Genomic DNA, 19,116 nt, shown 5'->3' with positions numbered 1-19,116 from the left:
ATCCGAGCCCTTATGGAGCCCACCAGTTAAAGGTGGGCCCACGCATCCAATGGAAGTGGAACCTGGGACGAAGGGGTCAGCACCTTCCACCCAGGCCTGCTGCCAGACCAGGTTTCCATTTTGAGATTCATATTCGAAAACGATACGCAGGTACCAATCTGATCCGAAATGCACAGACGGATTCTATTTCTAGATTCTCATAGTAGAAAATAACGTCTCTGATTCGAAACATATGTCCGACCTAACCCGATCCATTCGCACAAGTGGACAGTCACCAGCGGATGTCCTCCACGCGATCCGATCCGGGCCGGGTAACACTTCGGAAGCCACATGGCCGGTCGCGTCACTTGTACAGGTCAAAAGGACACGGCACACGATTGTCTTTCTTTTTATTGCAGTTGCTCATTAGGAAGAGACGAAGAGGGCATAAAAAGGATACGACACGGAAACGAATTGAAGTATCCCTGTGATCTGAGCCCGGTCTCCAACTTAAGAAAGAGGCGACGGGGGAAGAAGCCGAAGAGCTCTTATGACAATCGAACCATCTCAACCAAGGTGCTCTCTCTCTCTCTCTTGTTGAATCAGAGTTAAATCATCCCGATTTACCAACGTTTGTATTCTTTGTTGGGTTTTCCATACTTCTGGTTGATTTCTTCGGTTATTTCCACACAGAAATAATTGGAAAAGAGTCATTGTGTTGTTTGATATGCTACAATAACAATTTTCTTAGCCTCAGACGGGATTCGATTCCTCAAATTTAAAATAGACAAGAACATAGCTGTTCCCACCTGTATTCAGTATCTTGTTTTTTTTTTGTCTATTGGATTCTGAGTTGCCCTGTTATGGTGTAGAATTTCAGGAGGTTTTTCTAATAGAATCAGTAGAATGGACTGCAATGGCCGTAAGGTGTTGGTTGGTCTTGACAAGAAGGCTTATGATATCTTTCTAGATTTCATGACAAGGTAAATAACCGTCTTGCTTTCCCATTTCTTACATTTATTTATTTATTTTCAGGTCATGTTTTCATGAAATAAGTTGTACTATGTCCTTCTACACGATGCGTTATGGTGACCTTTTAGCAATGAAATAAGTTCTGCATTATTCAGTGCCAAAAGTTTAGATTAGAGCTGTTCCTGGTGGTCAATCAAACTCTGTTCAATTGAGGCCACTGAATCGTTGCATAACTGTTGAACATTGATCATTATTTGGTCAATTATGCAGCAGTTTAATATTAACTTGTGGTCTGTAGATTACTGCACGCTTTCTAATTTGTCCACACACACACACATTGCCACTATAGAATATGTGAACCATAGTGTGAATTAGGCATTTCCAACGCCTTTCTTTGCAAGTCTGACCCTGCAGATGTGTTCGGCGTGGTTCATTTTCTTGGAATTGATTGTTGGATCGTGTATTTCCGACGAAAAAAAATGATTTTTGGACACAAAGATTTATGAAGATTCTGAGCCGTTGATTTTCAAGCTTTAAAAGATCCTGCTTATATGTCATAATTGGACGACCTGAGAGAGCCGGCCCCCAAAAAACCAAGCATGTAGATCGCATCATTTAAGGAAAAAACCCCCATGAAAATCTTGGTTCTCATACCCGGGTTAAAATATTTTCAGTTAACTTATTTTAGTCTCTCTCTCTTTCTATGTATATATATATATATATATATATATATATATATATATATATATATATATATATATATATATATATATATATATATATATATATATATATATATATATATATATTTGAACAGTAGTTAACATTTAACTTTTTTTCTCTTTTTTTCTGAAGTTAACTTTTAAGCCATGTCATTTTGAGTCCTTTGACTATCTGATTATTGTTATAAAAACCAAGTCAATCCTTTTATATGGATTTCAGCTCATTCTTTTCTCCACTTGAAATTCATAAGGAATAAGGATTGAAATTCTAGTTTTTGTTCTCGTTTAACGTTTGATGGTGCTGGTTTTCTTTTTCATTTGTTTCCTTTTAATTTTTATCTTAAAAAACTGCGGGATCCTGAATATTGTGGTGCAAACCTTCAGTTTTTAAGGAAAATAAAATTTCCTTTAAGGATTATGAACATGTTAATATATTAAAGTCTATGGCTTTTAAGAAATTTGGTCAAATTCCTTTGGTCTTTGATGTGTTGACTCTGATAAAGTTGATCTGCTTAACTTTTTTTATTTGTAAGGATGTGTAAGTGTGGCTATTGCTTTCATTTTTGGATCCAGTTTTGGAATTTCTTCACTAATCCTTATGTTATTGTTGAGGCATTGTTCACATTTGCCTATTCTAGCAGAACTTGTGTCGTAGGAGCCTTTTTTTTTGTTTCCTTTTGAGGTATCTTAGATAATGGGCTTCTTATGACAGGGTCACCAAGTTTGAAGAGTTGGTAAATGTTGGGGGTCAATTACTTTCAACCTATCAATCAGAGCTAGGTGTGTGTTCCTTTTTTTTCTTATGTACATTCCTTTTTGCCTTAAGAATGCATATTGATTGGTTTAATCTACTCATCATCATCATTATCATTATCAGTCTTTATCCCAACTACATGAGGTCGGCTTTACGAGTCTTGTTTCTCTATTCCTCTTTATCTAGAGCTAAAACTTTGGTCACTTTACAATCTTTCATGTCACCTCTAACTGCCTCCTTCCAAGTTTTCATTGGTCTTCCTCTTTTCCTTGCTCCTTCTACTTCACTTATTTTATCCTTTATTGGTTTGACTCCTAGGCACATTCTAATATGTTCACAAAAAATGTTCCACGACCCCTTAAGAGCATGATGCGTGGCTGCATCATAATGGACGGAGACAAACATCTTTTGTCAGTTACATGGAATCGGATGCCATTTTGGTATATGAAATTTGGTTTATGGGTTTGTCAGTTCCGAAGTCAAATAAACCCCCTCCAAAAAAAAATCTCAAAAACATAAACCTCTTAGGGTTTCCTCATCCCCACCTCCATCGTCTTCTTCAATGAGGGTTACATGACCTTGAACGAGATCTCACCTTGAACCAGTTTCTGGCGATCAACTTCTCCTCTTGGGCATTTGCATCCCTAACAAGCTCTCTCTCTCTCTCTCTCTCTTGTCCTCTTGTATTATTGTATCATTGAGTTGTTAGAAGTTTTATCTTTGCTTTTATTTTTATTTTGGTTAATGGCCAAACGTGTGTGACCTTGCTTTAAGCTGAAAAAGTTCTGGCTGCTAGCTACATACATATGCACCTATGTTAATGTATTTTTCCGATGTTTTTGTTATTTTTTCTGTTATTTTTTTGGCATTTTCCTGATTTTTTTTGTTTTTGCATACACACACACATTCCTCTCTTTGTTTTGTTTCACTATTTCACACTCCCAAGTCCCCCCTTCCCTATCAGCCAAAGGAATGCATTCCTTTGGATTTGAGGGTGTGGGTCCGGGTTTCTTCCCTCCCAAATAAGTTGATTTTTTTTTTGTTTCAGTGGGTTTTCTTGCTTTTCTATTTCAATTGAGGGTTTTCACTTTTAGTATGTTTTTCTAGGTTCAATTTATGTTGGATTTTCGGTTTTTTGGCTAGGTTTGTGCATTTTAGATGTTTGTGGTTGTTTTGAGCAAATGGGTGTTGTTTATTCTTAAGTTTTGTTTTACTTTTAGATGTAATTTTGAGATTGTTCTGGTTATTTTTGGTTTTTGCATTTGCTTGATCGTGAGGGTTTTTTGTGGGTTCTTCTTTATCTTGGGAGTTTATATGATCTTTCTGATAATTATCTTTAGGTGTATGGTTTTCTTTTAGTCTAGGTGTAGTTGATTCTAGGATGTTGGCTAAGTTTCCATTAGAGGCCCTTTTAAGTTGGTCTGATAGTTTACTGCTTTTCTCTTTCAACAGATGATTTTTGTGATGACGGTTTTGTATTTCATGGATATATTAGAAAAGGGAAGAGTGTATGACTGTTATATGGGATCTGTATCTTATGGGGATTTTAGAGGCTTCAGCTTGGTTTTCTGATGACGGTGTAGGTTTTCTAGAAGATAAGTTTTGGTTTATTTGCGTCTGGCTATGTCACATGGGTGCGGGTGCAGGTGTGGGTGCGACACGGGTGCGGTTGAATTTCAAAGTTTTTGGACATGGGGACATAGATATATATATATATATATATATACATATATATTAAAAAAATATATCTACACAGTCTGGTAAAGACTGTGCTCTGCACAGTCTTTTTCTCTAAAGACAGAGTATATAAAAAATATATAAAAGCTATATTTTTTTTAGTTTTTATACATTTTTTGTCCTAAAAAATGGACAAAACAGACTCGGTCAACGTTGACCGAGTCCAAAACAAGGACGGACTCGACTTCGACTCGTTGACCAAGTCTGACTCGGCGTTGCCCGAGTCCGGGCCGTGTCTGAAGCCGCACCCGTGTCGGGGCGTGTCGACTCGGGTGCGGCGCCTCCTTAGCCGAGTTTGTGTGACATAGGCGTCTGGTTATATTTAGCTATAACCTATGTCACAGGGATTCGGCTAGCAGGGTGCCGCACCCGCGTCGACGCGACTCGACGCGGGTGCGGGTGCGGGTGCGGTACCGGGTGCGGTCAAATGATCCTGGGTGCGTTGACCGCACCCAGGATCATTTAAGTCCATTTTTTTTTGGATTTTTTTTTTAAAAAAAATTTGCCCTATCACCTATGCTGCGAATTTTTTTTAAAAAAAAAAACTGTTGACAGCAGCTGACAGCAGCTGTCTGTCAGCTGCTGTCTGTCAGCTGTGACAGCAGCTGTCAGCTGCTATTCTTTTTTTAAAAAAGCAGCTCTGTCAGCTGGCTGACAGCAGCTGGATTCTTTTTTTAAAAAAGCAGCTCTGTCAGCTGGCTGACAGCAGCTGACAGACAGCTGCTTTATTTTTTTTTTTAAAAAGCAGCAGACAGCTGCTTTTAAAAAAAAAAATAGATTCGTAAGGGAGGGGAATCCCGATCCCATATATATATATATTGACATTTTTGCCCCTGCCGCACCCCCGCACCCGGGTTTTTTGGAAGTGCCGAATCCCCGCACCCGCACCCGCACCCGCACCCGCGCCCGCACCCGCACCCATGTGACATAGGCTATAACATAATGATACTTTTATATGTAAATGTAATGCTCCAAAATCCCGAACTTGTAAATTTTAGGAAAATTTTAAAATTTTAATAACTAATCATTTTTCAGAGTTAAAAATGATAGTTCAACGGAAATAATATTTGAAAAGAACAAGTCGGCGAACAACCAACAAATTGGGTCCCCAAATGTCTCGGATTTGGGTTCCCATTTTCATACATCCATTCAAAACCATGAAGATTCAAAACAAGATTTTATATAGAAATAGTGTTATACAAAAGTCTTTATACAAAATTACAAAACGTGCTCAGGAGCGAACAACAGAGAGAGTGAATTCTTGATATCATCGCGTCATCACACCATCACTTGTAGCATACGTCTATTCATTACTTGTATCCCATAAAATAGGTTAGTCTTATGAAAGCTTGGTAGGTGCAACAACAACTGACCAAAGAATTAAGACTAACATATGCATTATTATATTCTACAACATTCAATTTTCAAAAGAAGCAGAGTGAACATCAGCATCTTATTTCGATAATTATCGACCTGTGGGTACTCACAGGACAAAACGTAGAAACAACTGAGACCGTTTGAGGGTTTATTATTTTATGTAAATTTATAACCCGAACGACTAGTTGAGTCCGCTCTAATGGGGACAATTTCAGAGACCGAAAGAGAATTCCCCAGAAGCTGAAATAAACGGGGGATGCATCCGAATTTCTGCAGAAGTTTATGGGATCTACCACCTAGTTTAATATTTGGTAGCCATGTCTCCTAACTCCGATAACCGAGACCGCCGAGTCATTTGCTACTCAAGGAGCATAGTCGTTAACAACGTTGTCCAACGGAGTTTGTACCTCTTATCCTCTTTCTTGACAGAACTAAAGGATGAATGGGTGTATCAGGTCTTCTTTCATCCAACAACCCATTAATATGCTCTGGTCTTTTAAACCAAATCGAGTATATTGCCTGTAAAGGTGATCATGTATGTTTATGTGATTTTCCCATAATACGGTGCATTATCGCACAGTGAGGTTTGTCATAAACCTTAAAACCATTCATCAACGTACGAGCATGTCGTGCATGTCTAATAGTACATCGACGATGAGAACAAAATTAGTTTCTCATAAAGAAGACCAATCACAAGTCTGAAAAATCACGATTTTCCACACCTTTGGCCAGGGACATATCCGGGTTATTCCGAATGTAGAAAGGAAGGACTTGACGTAAGTATGACCGAAGTCTACGTAGTCGAAGTCTTTTCATTTTATTGGTTCGAAGAGAAGACTCAATTAAGAATGCCTGAGTCATACCAATCTCAACTTATTTTAAAGTTCGAACCAAGTTGGAATGGTGTTTCGAAGAACACTCCAACGCTTGGGAATTGTTCGATCAAAATGGATGTAATAACTTTGATGCAAGTGAGTATGAGAGCCTTATTTTGTTTGTAGGATAAGAGGCACATGTATATGCCGAATATCACCAACGTGTGAACGTAAAACACTTGTTTTATTTTATGAAACATCGGGGGCATGCAGACTTGAAATCTCGCATGAAAACTCTTTTAAAATTGAATTAAAGTAGCGGTGCATAAATCTGTGATTTTAAATTAATACTCATGTAATTTAAATTAAGCAGGAGTACGCAAAATTGCGTACTCTAAATAAATGCGCTCATAATCGAAATAGAGTAAGAGTATGCAAAACTACATACTCTGAATAATTATATATGTATATATAATACATATATACGAAAACAATGTCCGTCAAAAGGCCATCGTAAATAAAGCAAAAGTACGTGAAACCGCATACTTGAAATAAATCAAAATTGAAATAAGATAAGAATACGCAAAACTACGTATTCTGAATAGTTATATACGTATGTATAATACCTATATATTAAAGCGGCGTCCGCCAAATGGCCATCGTAAATAAAGCGAAAGTACGCGAAACTGCATACTTGAAATAAATCATAATTTTAGATAGGACAAGAATACTCAAAACTGCGTCCTTGAGTTAAATGCGTACATATATTTGACGTAAATATAAATACATATATATAAGAAATATTCAACCCCTGTCATCGTATGCAACTTTCTCCTACCTCGGAGATGGTCTGAATCTTTGACGATTCCGAGCATAGGTTTTTAACTTGTCTGTTCCTCGATATGCATGTCGAAGGTATGAAGTCTCGTCAGTTGTGCCGATGTGGTGCGCTAAAATTTTTTTTTATCATACTGCATAAAGAACGAGGTTAAATTCTTATTTTTGCGAAAGAGACGACGATCACGTCGCAGGGGTTGAACCCGAACCTAGTTCGAGCCGATCGGACTGAGCTGAGCTGACGAGGCATAAAATGAGTTGGGCTGGTTCTGAAGGGAACCGGGTTGACTAGGTTTGACCGAGCTGAGCTTGGTTTGACTAAGCTGGGTCGGTGCCACAAAAAAGGATCGAGCTGAGTTTGGCCTTGGCCGCACTCAACTCGGTTGAGCCAAGCAAGAGGAAGCCCGAGGCTGCCTCTTGACTGAGCCAGGCTTGGTTTAAGAAAACTGAGTCGGGCTCTGGCCAAGGGTGAACCGAGATGGGCTCGGTGCTAGCCGAGCTTAGCTCATCTGCGCCTAACAAGGCACGCTGAGGGAGGGGGGCTGGCTGACCGAGTTGGCTTGGTTATCAAACCGAGTCGGGCTCGGTATGCCTGAAAACAAGGCCGAGCCCCGGGGCCTCCAACCGAGTTGGGAGAACTAACCGAGCTATGGCTCAGTTAGGAATGTTAAAAATGTAATATGACAATAATGTATTTTTAGTTTAGTTAGTATTTTAGTTAGAAGCTAGTTAGAATTAGGTTTAGGATTTTATTTTAGACAGTTTTGGCCATGTTACTTTTTGACCAAAGTCAAAAAGCAACATGTACTAGAGAGTTGTTGGACTCCCAATGACTCCCTCTTTGCTCTCTCCTTTATGCACTATAAATATGGTGTTATTCCCCTCTTGTAAACTTACTTTTGTGCTATGTCACATGGGTGCGGGTGCGGGTGCGGGTGTGGGTGAGGGTGCAGGGATTCGGCACTTCCAAAAAACCCGGGTGTGGCAGTGGCAAAAATGTAAATATATATATATATATATATATATATATATATATATATATATATATATATATATATATATATATATATATATATATATATATATATATATATATATATATTAAGGGGGGTCTGGGGGTTCCCCCCGGTGTGGGTCCCACTGCGCGGTCAGCGGGCGGGGGTCCAGGGGGGGGCGCCCCTGGCGGGGGGTTATAAGGGGGCAGCACTGTTAAAACATATGTAATAATACATCTATATATATATAAATATAGATGTATATTCACCATAATACCCGATAGGGGTATTATGGTCATTTCACAAGTACCCAATAGGGGTACTTGTTTTATTTCTTTTATTTTGCTGTTTTTTATTTTTATTTTTTTATTTTTTTATTTTTAAAATATATTTTGGATACCGAAAAGGGGCCCCACAATGGAGTCGTTGGGGCCCCCAACGGTCACAATTGTGACCGTTGGGGGCTCCCAACGACTCTATTGGGAGCCCCTTTGGTCTCCTTTTCTTATAAATAGGGGGAACCCCCCTTGTATGTGGTATTGCTCTTGAGAGCTCCTCTTCAATAATAGTGATATTATTTTTCATGTGTGTAGCCTTTTTATAAGGCCTTTCGTATATCCCTTAGTGGATTTCCTCTCTTATGCTTGTTGCATTTGTCCGTGTGGGACATAGTGAATGCTTTAGCATTCTTGGATTCTTCCGCATATTTCATTACATGGTATCAGAGCCATACGATCTTCTAAGGTAAAATCGTGTATCTCTCTACTTTTTTTTTTCCTTTTCTCTCTCACCTCCATTTTATAGCAATGGAAGTCAAGATCGATCTATCATTCAAGCTCAATGGAAAAAATTACATGTTGTGGGCATCCGCAATGGAGAATAATCTCAAAGGGAAGAAGCTTTGGGGTTATGTAATGGGGACCATTCCAGAACCCCAACTTAAGCTCACAAAGATGGAAGAAGATCAAGAGAAAGCACTTGAAGGCGATGCTCGTCTCAAGGCTATTGAAGATTATCATCATCAAATGGAAGATTGGGAGAGTAACCATGCAAAAATCCTAGCATGGTTTATGAATAATGTTGAACTTAAGGTATGTGCAAATATTGCAAAATTTCGCCAGGCAAATGAAGCTTGGTTTTTTATGAAGGGTATGTTTACCCAAAAGGATCTTGCAAGAACTTATTTTTTGCAAGAAAAAATGAGAACCACAAAACAAGGTGACATGAGCATACAAGACTATTATAGTGCTCTAAATCCTTTGTGGGGTGAATTGGCTCTTTTAGAGCCTAAATGGGTGTCTATGGAGGATGTGGTACTAAGACAAAAACAAATGGAACAAGATAGATTGTTTCAATTTTTATTTGGGCTTCGTCCCGAATTTGAACAAGTTAGATCCTCACTTCTCCATAGATCCACGTTTCCTCCCTTAGAAGAGGCTATTGCCGAGATTACTCAAGAAGAGACTAGGCATAATATGGGTAAAAGCATTGATGAAGTTCTTGCCGTATCTAAACCCGACAATCATCTCAAAACATACAAACCACCTCATTTTGGTAAGCAAGGGAGTGGTGGAAGAAAAATGATTATATGTCATCATTGTTATGAGCCGGGGCATATTAAACCCGTTTGCCCAAAGCTAAATGGAGCATTCAAGCCAAAGGTGGCTTCCGTTGAAGAATCATCCACCAAAGAAGATGACGGCAAGAACGGGGATCTCAAAGATACTCTTGGACAAATTTCCTTGGCTCTCCAACAAATTCTAAAGGCTACTTCTACCTCCAGTGCCGCAATTGCCTCATCATCACCTCCCGGTACGTACTCTTGGATTTTAGATTCCGGAGCTTCTTTTCACATGACCCCTCATGAAAATGCATTAACCAATGTGCACACCAATTCAAAAATGTCTTGTGTCTCTACGGCCGATGGAACTTTTCTCAAAATAAATGGTGTTGCAACTCTTGATTCTAAAAATGTTCAAAATTTCCTTGTTCCAAAAGTTAGAATAGTTCCAAAATTAAATCTTAACCTCTTTTCCGTTTCTCAAATAGCCGACCATTGATGTGAAATATCTTTCTCATCCCAAGGGTGCTTTGTGCAGGATCTCCGGTCCGGGAAGCGGATTGGGCAAAGCCATAGGAAGGGAGACCTTTATTTTATGGATAATTTAATGCTTCCAAATACCTCATTTTGTACTTATGTCTAAGACAAAAATATTGAAACTTGGCATAAAAGGCTTGGACATCCAAGTTACTCTAAAATGTATCTTTTTCCTTTTAGACACAAGTTTTATAAAGAAAAAGATATCAATTGCAAAGATTGCATTTTTGGCAAAATGAAGTCTACTTCTTTTCCTATTAGATCCTTTGTGACAACAAGACCTTTTGAATTGGTGCATTCCGATGTTTGGGGGCCATCTCCGGTTCTATCTAAAGGTGGTTATTCGTATTATGTTACTTTTATTGATGATTATACTAGATATGTATGGATTTATTTTCTTAACTTTAAATCGGAAGTTTTTAACTTCTTTAAAGAATTCCATGCAAAAGTTCAAAATCAATTTCAAAGTCAAATATTCATTCTTAGATCCGATTCGGGTGGAGAGTACTTATCAAATGATTTTCAATCATATCTAAAACAACATGGCATTTGTCATAAAAAATCTTGCCCAAGAACTCCTCAACAAAACGGTCTAGCGGAAAGAAAACATAGGCATATTTTGGAAACCACTAGATCCTTACTCATTTCTAAAAATATTCCTAAAAATTTTTGGGCCGAAGCCGTGTTAACCTCCACCTATTTAATCAATAGGATGCCATCTTCAAAATTGAACAATATCTCTCCTTATGAAAAACTTTTTAATATGACACCCGACTACAATCGTCTTCGAATTTTTGGGTGTAAATGCTTTGTTCTTTTACATAAAAGAGATAAATTGTCACCTAAAGCAATAGAATGTGTATTTTTAGGATATGGTGAAAATAAAAAAGGCTATAGATGCTTTGATCATAAAAACAATAAGTTATTTGTCTCCAAAGATGTAACCTTCTTAGAAGATGAAAATGGATTTGACATATTGGAAAAATCAAATGAAATTGATTATATGTTTATCAATGATCTTTTAGAAGATTCAATTGATGACTCTTTGAGTCATCCGGAAGTTTTAGAAAATACTCATGATTCTCATGATAATGATGTATCACCAACTAATGGTGACAATCTCCAAGTATACACTCGGCGTGAGGAAGCCCAACCTATTAGTGCTTTAGAAAAATTCTTGCGGCTTAATGAACCCCTAGAAGAGACCTCCCTTAGCGTTCTTCTAGAGAATCAATTCCACCTAATAGGTTTGTCTCATATGAAACTCTCTCACCTAAATATAGAGCTTGTCTAATAGCCTTGCATTCTTACTATGAACCTTCCCATTATAATCAAGCAAAAAGTATACCTCATTGGGTTGAAACAATGAAAGTTGAACTAGATGCTTTAAATAAAGCTAAAACTTGGGAAATAGTTCACCTTCCTCCAAATAAGAAAGCTATAGGATGTCGATGGGTCTATAAAGTCAAAACAAAAAGTGATGGTTCCCTAGAGCGTTATAAAGCTAGATTAGTTGCTAAGGGATACTCACAAGAGTATGGCATCGATTATGAGGAGACTTTTGCTCCCGTGGCTCACATGACAAGCGTTAGAACTTTAATTGCGGTAGCATCATCTAAGAAATGGCCTATATTCCAATTAGATGTTAAAAATGCCTTTCTTAATGGTCAGTTGAATAAAGAAGTATATATGGACCCTCCGCCGGGAATCAGTGTTAACCAAGGTCAAACCCTTCGGTTATTAAAAGCTTTATATGGTCTTAAACAAGCCCCTAAGGCTTGGTATGATAGATTTAGTGCTATCATGTTACAATTGGGATTTCGCTCATATTATACTGACACTGCTCTTTTTGTTAAACGTGCAGGTAATAGTATTATCATCCTTCTGCTTTATGTTGATGATATGATCATCACTGGCAATGATGAAAGTGGTATTCTTAAAGTTAAAAATATGTTAAAACATAATTTTGATATGTCTGATCTGGGTTTTCTCAGGTACTTTCTTGGTATAGAAGTTGCATACTCTCCTCGAGGGTATATATTGTCACAGATGAAGCTTGCTGCAGACATATGTTCCAAATCTGGGATTTCAGATGATAAAAAGGTGGAGACTCCAGAGGTTATCAATGCTAAACTACGACTGGAGGATGGAGTTCTGCTGGATGATCCTACGCCCTACAGGCAACTCATAGGCTCCCTCACCTATCTGACTATCACCAGGCCGGATATTGCTCATGCTGTGCACTCTGCAAGCCAATTTCAGCATGCTCCTACATCTGTGCATATGAGTGTTGTGCTCCGGATCATTCGATATATTAAAAATACTTTGACTAAAGGGCTATTCCTATCCTCAATCTCTTCCTTAGATTTACTAGCTTATACTGATGCTGACTGGGGAGGAAACCCAAATGATCGAATCTCAACTACTGGCTTTTGTGTTTTCCTAGGAGATTCGCTAATTGCTTGGAGGTGCAAGAAACAACAGAAAGTCTCATTGTCTTCTACTGAAGCAGAATACAGGGCTATGACAACTACTACAATGGAGCTGGTGTGGCTTCGAAGTCTTCTTCAAGATATGAGAGTCGAAATTACCGGGGCTTCGAAGCTTTGTTGCGATAACAAAAGTGCCATCTACATTGCCAGCAACCACACTTTCCATGAGAGGACTAAACATATTGAAATGGATTGTCATTATGTACGTGATGAATATCTTCGTGGGACAGTTTCACTGCCATATGTCACTTCAGAATATCAACTTGCAGATTTCTTTACCAAAGCCCTGCCTGCTCCTCGATTCTTGTTCCTCCTTGGCAAACTTTCGGTCATTCCCCCGTAAAGTTTGAGGGGGGGGTGTTAAAACATATGTAATAATACATCTATATGTATATAAATATAGATGTATATTCACCATAATACCCGATAGGGGTATTATGGTCATTTCACAAGTACCCAATAGGGGTACTTGTTTTATTTCTTTTATTTTGCTGTTTTTTATTTTTGTTTTTTTATTTTTAAAATATATTTTGGATACCGAAAAGGGGCCCCACAATGGAGTCGTTGGGGGCTCCCAACGACTCTATTGGGAGCCCCTTTGGTCTCCTTTTCTTATAAATAGGGGGAACCCCCCTTGTATGTGGTATTGCTCTTGAGAGCTCCTCTTCAATAATAGTGATATTATTTTTCATGTGTGTAGCCTTTTTATAAGGCCTTTCGTATATCCCTTAGTGGATTTCCTCTCTTATGCTTGTTGCATTTGTCCGTGTGGGACATAGTGAATGCTTTAGCATTCTTGGATTCTTCCGCATATTTCATTACAAGCACCCCCCCCTCCCCCCAAGATTTTTTTTTTAAATTCCGCAGCCCATTTCATAGGGCAATTTTTTTAAAAAAAAAATCCAAAAAAATGGATCGAAATGACCCTGGGTGCGGTCAAGCACCCAGGGTCGGGTTGACTGCACCCGCACCCGCGTCGAGTCGTGTCGACGCGGGTGCGGCACCCTGCTAGCCGAATCCCTGTTACGTAGCTTTTGTGTGTGGGCTTTTTCCCACTTGAATGAGATAAACCTAGAAAATTTGCGGACTTTACAGTAAACATGGTTGTTGTATATGTTGTGCATTTTTAACATTCAATCACATATTAGAGGCTTTTGTTTATGTTGTGTTTCACACTTGGCTGAAAGATTTGAATCAGCCAAGTCTAGTTCCAGCTCTATTAATGCTAAAATATTTTGAGTAATGGAGTCTCAGATGATTCTATGCCTGATGCTTTTGTGTTTAATTGTTTTACATTTGGACCTGATGTTGGTTGATCTTTCTTTTCTCAAGCAGATTCTGGTGAGGGGTACAATAGACTATTGTCAAACCAATAAAGGTCTTTATCAGTCCAACTCATTTACCAAAAGGGCTTGAACATAGCCCAACCTTACCATGTTCTTTGGAGTAATTGATTTGGTCATGCATGAATGCATTCCTTTGGATTATTTGTGTTTCATTAGCTGAAATATTGTAGTTCTGTATATAGGCTTTAATTTTTTTTTCTGGGTGCTTTTTCTCCTCCCCACATGTTTCAACTATTACCCCTTGCGACCCTGTGTGTGCACACACACCTTGCTTTGAGATGAAATTAGTTGATTTGTATAGTTCTTGTCTGTAATATTTGTTGATCTAATTAGTTGTACTAACATGCATTTGAGAACTTTTACAAATCCATGATTGGTGAAGTTAGGGTGTTTACATTTTCAGCATGAGTGCATAATGCTTCATTTTGCTGTTATGCTTTTTTTTTTTGCACAATAATGTGAATGTTGTTTTATTTTTCTAGTATCATCTCTCCACAAAATGTCCAAAAAGTTGCATGTTGGAAAAAGTTCTTTTCTTGGATTGATGAATTTTGGCCCTGCAACAATATCTTTGGTGAGAATCGAGCGATCCACCCATAGGTGTCTCTTTGCTCATCCTCGTGGTGAGGAGAAAGGTGCTTGCACTTCTTCCACTTCTTTACCTAATCACAAGCAACTTGACAATGTGAGTCAGGTTTTTTTTGTCCAATTGCTATTTGGATTCCTCATTGTTATATGTGATATGCTTCTAACATGCAAACATGAATGGTTATAAGATATAGATTTTGTTAACACTATACGATGATGATGAAGTTATATATATGGCATGCAAGCATGAATGTGCTTTGTTGGGTCATCTTTATGCATTAATTTTATTGTGCAAGTCATTCATACATTTTATTTGTTAGGAGATGGTGCATATTTATGAAAAAAATGATTATCTTGCTATATAGAAGATGGTACTTGTAATATTGAAGTGCAACATCATAATCATGTGAAAGATGGTAGTTGTAGCACAACTTGTGATGATGCTTCAGAGATTGGTATGAAATTTGAGGATGAACATTAAGTATACAAGTTTTATAAGGGGTATACTAAAAGCAAAAGATTTAGTGTTCAAAATATGAATCAGAATGTAAATAAGAAAGATGAGTTGACTCGTAAAGAATGGTGTTGTTACAAGCAAGGTTTTCTGAGAACAATGATAAAGGGTAACCAAACTAAGGTAAGGGAAAATACAAGATATGGTTGTAACACATGGTTGGTTGTTAAGAGTTTGAGCCTACACATAGTCATAGTCTTGTATCTCCAAACAAAGTGCACTTGTTACCTTTACATAGAGAGATGACAAAAGCACATACAATGATTGCAAATTTGGCTAGCAGCTTGGGTATAAAACCTAAGGCAACATTTGCATTATTAAGAAATATGATGGGAGGCCGTGAAAATTTGCCATTTCTACCTTTAGACTACTAAAATTACTTGCGGACAAAACGTGAAGTTGCACCAATTATTGAGGATACGAGAGCGGTGATGCAATATATAAGAGACAAGTCCTCGAAAAACCCATCATTTTTCAGTTCAATACAACTTGATATGAATAATTTGATAACAAATTTTTTTTTTGGACAGATTCAAGGTCAAGAGTTGATTATGAGTGCTTTGGAGATGTTTGTTTTGATACAACATTCAATACAAACAAGTATGGTAGACCTTTTGCATCATTCGTTGATGTCAACCATTACAAGTCTTTTTTAGTGTAACATTATTGTATGATCAAATTACATAAAGTTTTGAGTGGTTGTTTGAGACATTTGAAAATGTCATGAAAGGAAAGAAGTCAAAAGTAATATTAACAGATCAAGATCAAGCAATTCAAAATGCTTTAACTAACAAATGTCTTGAAATATACCATATTTTATGTTTATGGCATATGTATCAAAATGCACAAAAACACTTAACTCATTTACCCATAAGGGTTTAAAAGTGACTTTTGTTACTTTTTTTTTATTGTGCAAATGAGGATACTTTCCTTTGGGCATGGGAAAATATATTAGAAAATTATGATCTTGTGGGTAATGACTGGTTGAAGACTTATTTCAAATTAAGAAGTGGTCCTTAGCTTATGGAAGAGAACATTTTTGTGCGGATATAAAAACAACTCAAATTTGACCTTATATCTACGTACTACCCCATCATCTTTCAAATAATCAACATCACTCCTTTGAGTTGTTTTCATATCAGCACAAAAATGTTCTCTTCCATAAGCTAATGGTCACTTCTATTTAATTTGAAATATGTCTCTTAACTAGTCATTATCCACAAAATCATAATTTTCTAATATATTTTCCCATGCCCAAAGAAAAGTATCCTTATCTGCACAATCAAATAAACAATAACAAAAGGCACTTCTAAACCCTTTCTCATGGGTAAATGAGTTAAATGTTTTTATGCATTTTGATACATGTGCCATAAACATAAAAGATGGTCTGTTTCAGGCCATTTGTTAATTAAGGCATTTCGAATTGCTTGATCTTGATCTGTTAATATTACTTTTGACTTCTTTCCTTTCATGACATTCTCAAATGTCTCAAACAACCACTCAAAACTTTATGTAGTTTGATCATACCAAAAAAGACAGTATGCTTGTGATGGTTGACACCAATAAATGGTGCAAAAGGTCTACCATACTTGTTTGTGTTAAATGTTGTGTCAAAACAAACATCTTTAAAGCACTTATAATCAACTCTTGACCTTGCATCTGTCAAAAAAACATTTATTATCATTTCATCCATATCAAGTTGTATTGAATTGAAAAATGATGGGTTTTTCGAGGACTTGTCTCTTATATATTGCATCACCGCTCTCGTATCCCCAATAATTGGCACAATTTTATGTTTTGTCCGTAAGTAATTTTTGTAGTCTAAAGGTAGACATGGCAGGGAGAGGGCCGTGTCCTAGGGAAGAGGACACAGTCACATGAACTGTGAAGGAGGGAGGGGCGAGTCCGAGCAAGGACTCGGCCAAGGGAGGACGACTGGGCGTGTCTTAGAGGTGTGACACGTCCAGAGGAAAAAATGCAAGGAGAGATGGGAACCTCACATGACAGGTGCGGGGATCGAGGCAAAAGCGAGGGTGCGGCTAGAAGGAGAAAATCCGTTTGCAACTAGCCGGCGATCGATGGAGATGGACAAGCGATTGAGGGAGCAAAATATTTTCCTCACAGAATACTCACATATAAGAATCATAATGAAACTTAAAGGTTGAACTCTATAAATCTCATTGAAAATAATAGAGAATGTACATGCTTATTTATAGAACAAAAAGGGAAAGGGAAGAGTAATTTATAATCTACACTCCCACCCTGGATGAGACTCCATGGAGGGAGCGTCCTACTCTTGAGATAATCTTGGGCTAACTGGGAGTCCACCCTGGATGGGGCTCTAGGGAGGGCGTCCCACTCTGGGGAGAGTCCTAGGATACGTGGGTCTCTCTCTCTCTCTCTCTTCTGCACAATCCCAGTTGGGCAGGACTCCAACTGGGCGGATTTGGGGTGGAACTGCGGTTCTGGAGGGTTGGACTTGAAGTGTGCATGCGGGTTCGTAACAGTTACAACTGCATCTTGTATTTTCCCTTACCTTAGTTTGGCCACCTTTTATCATTGATCTCGGGAAACCTTGCTTGTAACAACATTATTTACGAGTCATCACACATTTCTTATTTATATTTTGATTCTTATTTTGAATACTAAATCTTTTGCTTTTAGCGTACCCATCATAAAACTTGTATACTTAATGTTTATCTTCAAATTCCATACCAATCTCTAGAGCATCACCACAAATTGTACTACAACTACCATATTTCACATGATTATGCTGTTGCAATTCAATATTACAAGTACCATCTGTTAAATTATGTCAATGTGTGTGTATATATATATATATATATATATATATATATATATATATATATATATATATATATATATATATTCTTATTATTTGTTCTATGTAAACGGAAATACCCATCAGGGGTATTTCAGTCATTTCACCCATGTATAGGTGTCAGCCTATTAGAGGCTCATACTTTTATTTTCTTTCTTTTTGTTTTGTACAAAATTGCTGTTGGGGCAGCCCAAATAGACGTTGGGCTGCTCCCAACGGTCATAAATATGATCATTGGGGGCTAGCCCAATGTCTAGTTGGGCTGCCCTCTTCCCTCTCTCTTGTATTATAAATAGGGGTTGAAATCCTTTGTATGTTTAAGGCTTTTCTAAGCATTTTCATTAGTGAAATTATATATTTTTATGTGTTGTGTTGTGTGTGCCCATAGTGGCTATTGTGTGCATGTGTTATGCTCTTGAGATTGTTCTCACTTTGTATTATCTCTTGGTGAATTAGTGCTTGTGCATTCCTTTTATATTTGTGTTGATCCTTATTAGGATCTCTTTTGTATTTCTGCTTGTTTCATTACATATTATCAGAGCTTGAGGCTCTTGGGATTGTGTAAAGCTTCTCCAAAAGTTCATGATTGCAAAGGAAGGATTCTTTACAAGCATTGTCTCTCTTGATCCAAATGAGTGAAAAAGAATCCATGACGGTGATTGCCTTCAAGCTAAACGACTCCAACTATTTGACGTGGGCCACTGCTATGGAGCACCACATTAAGGGAAAGAAATTTTAGGGGTATGCAAGTGCTACCACAACTCATACTCACCAAAAAGGATGGTGACCAAGTGAAGATTCTCAATGGTGAAGAAAGAGAGATTGCACTCAAAGAACATTACATCAAGATGGAAGATTGGGAAGCTGAAAATGCCCAAATTCTTTCTTGGTTCCTTAATAGCATGAAACTCAAGATTGCGACAAGCATACTCAAATTCAAAAAGGCAAGTGAGGCTTGGATTTTTCTAAGCGTATGTTCGTGCAAAAAGATTTGGCACAAAAATATTTTTTACAAGAAAAGATTCGAGGTATTAAATAAGGGGATAAG

At 37.8% G+C, this 19,116-nt stretch overlaps 1 protein-coding gene across 4 annotated transcripts in view; it reads left to right on the top strand.

Annotated features, from left to right (window-relative positions):
* Positions 1-485: 485 nt before the first annotated feature.
* Positions 486-19,116, top strand: part of LOC149820804 (uncharacterized) — a 63,253-nt gene continuing 44,622 nt past the window's right edge. For all 4 annotated transcript variants that reach the window (XR_016426550.1, XM_089982891.1, XM_089982890.1 and 1 more), the window contains exons 1-3: positions 486-555; positions 852-962; positions 2,386-2,453. Coding sequence is in view for 3 of the 4 variants with exons in the window: in XM_089982891.1 (XP_089839017.1) it covers positions 530-555; positions 852-962; positions 2,386-2,453 (205 nt within the window). In the remaining variant the exon portion in view is untranslated. The remainder of the gene's footprint in view (positions 556-851; positions 963-2,385; positions 2,454-19,116) is intronic.

Source organism: Nuphar pumila, chromosome 12 (genome assembly GCF_984573655.1).
Source record: "Nuphar pumila chromosome 12, dmNupPumi1.hap1.1, whole genome shotgun sequence".
Taxonomy (NCBI): Eukaryota; Viridiplantae; Streptophyta; class Magnoliopsida; order Nymphaeales; family Nymphaeaceae; genus Nuphar; species Nuphar pumila.
The sequence above is the reverse complement of the archived record's forward strand: the minus strand, read 5'-3'. Positions and strand labels throughout refer to the sequence as shown.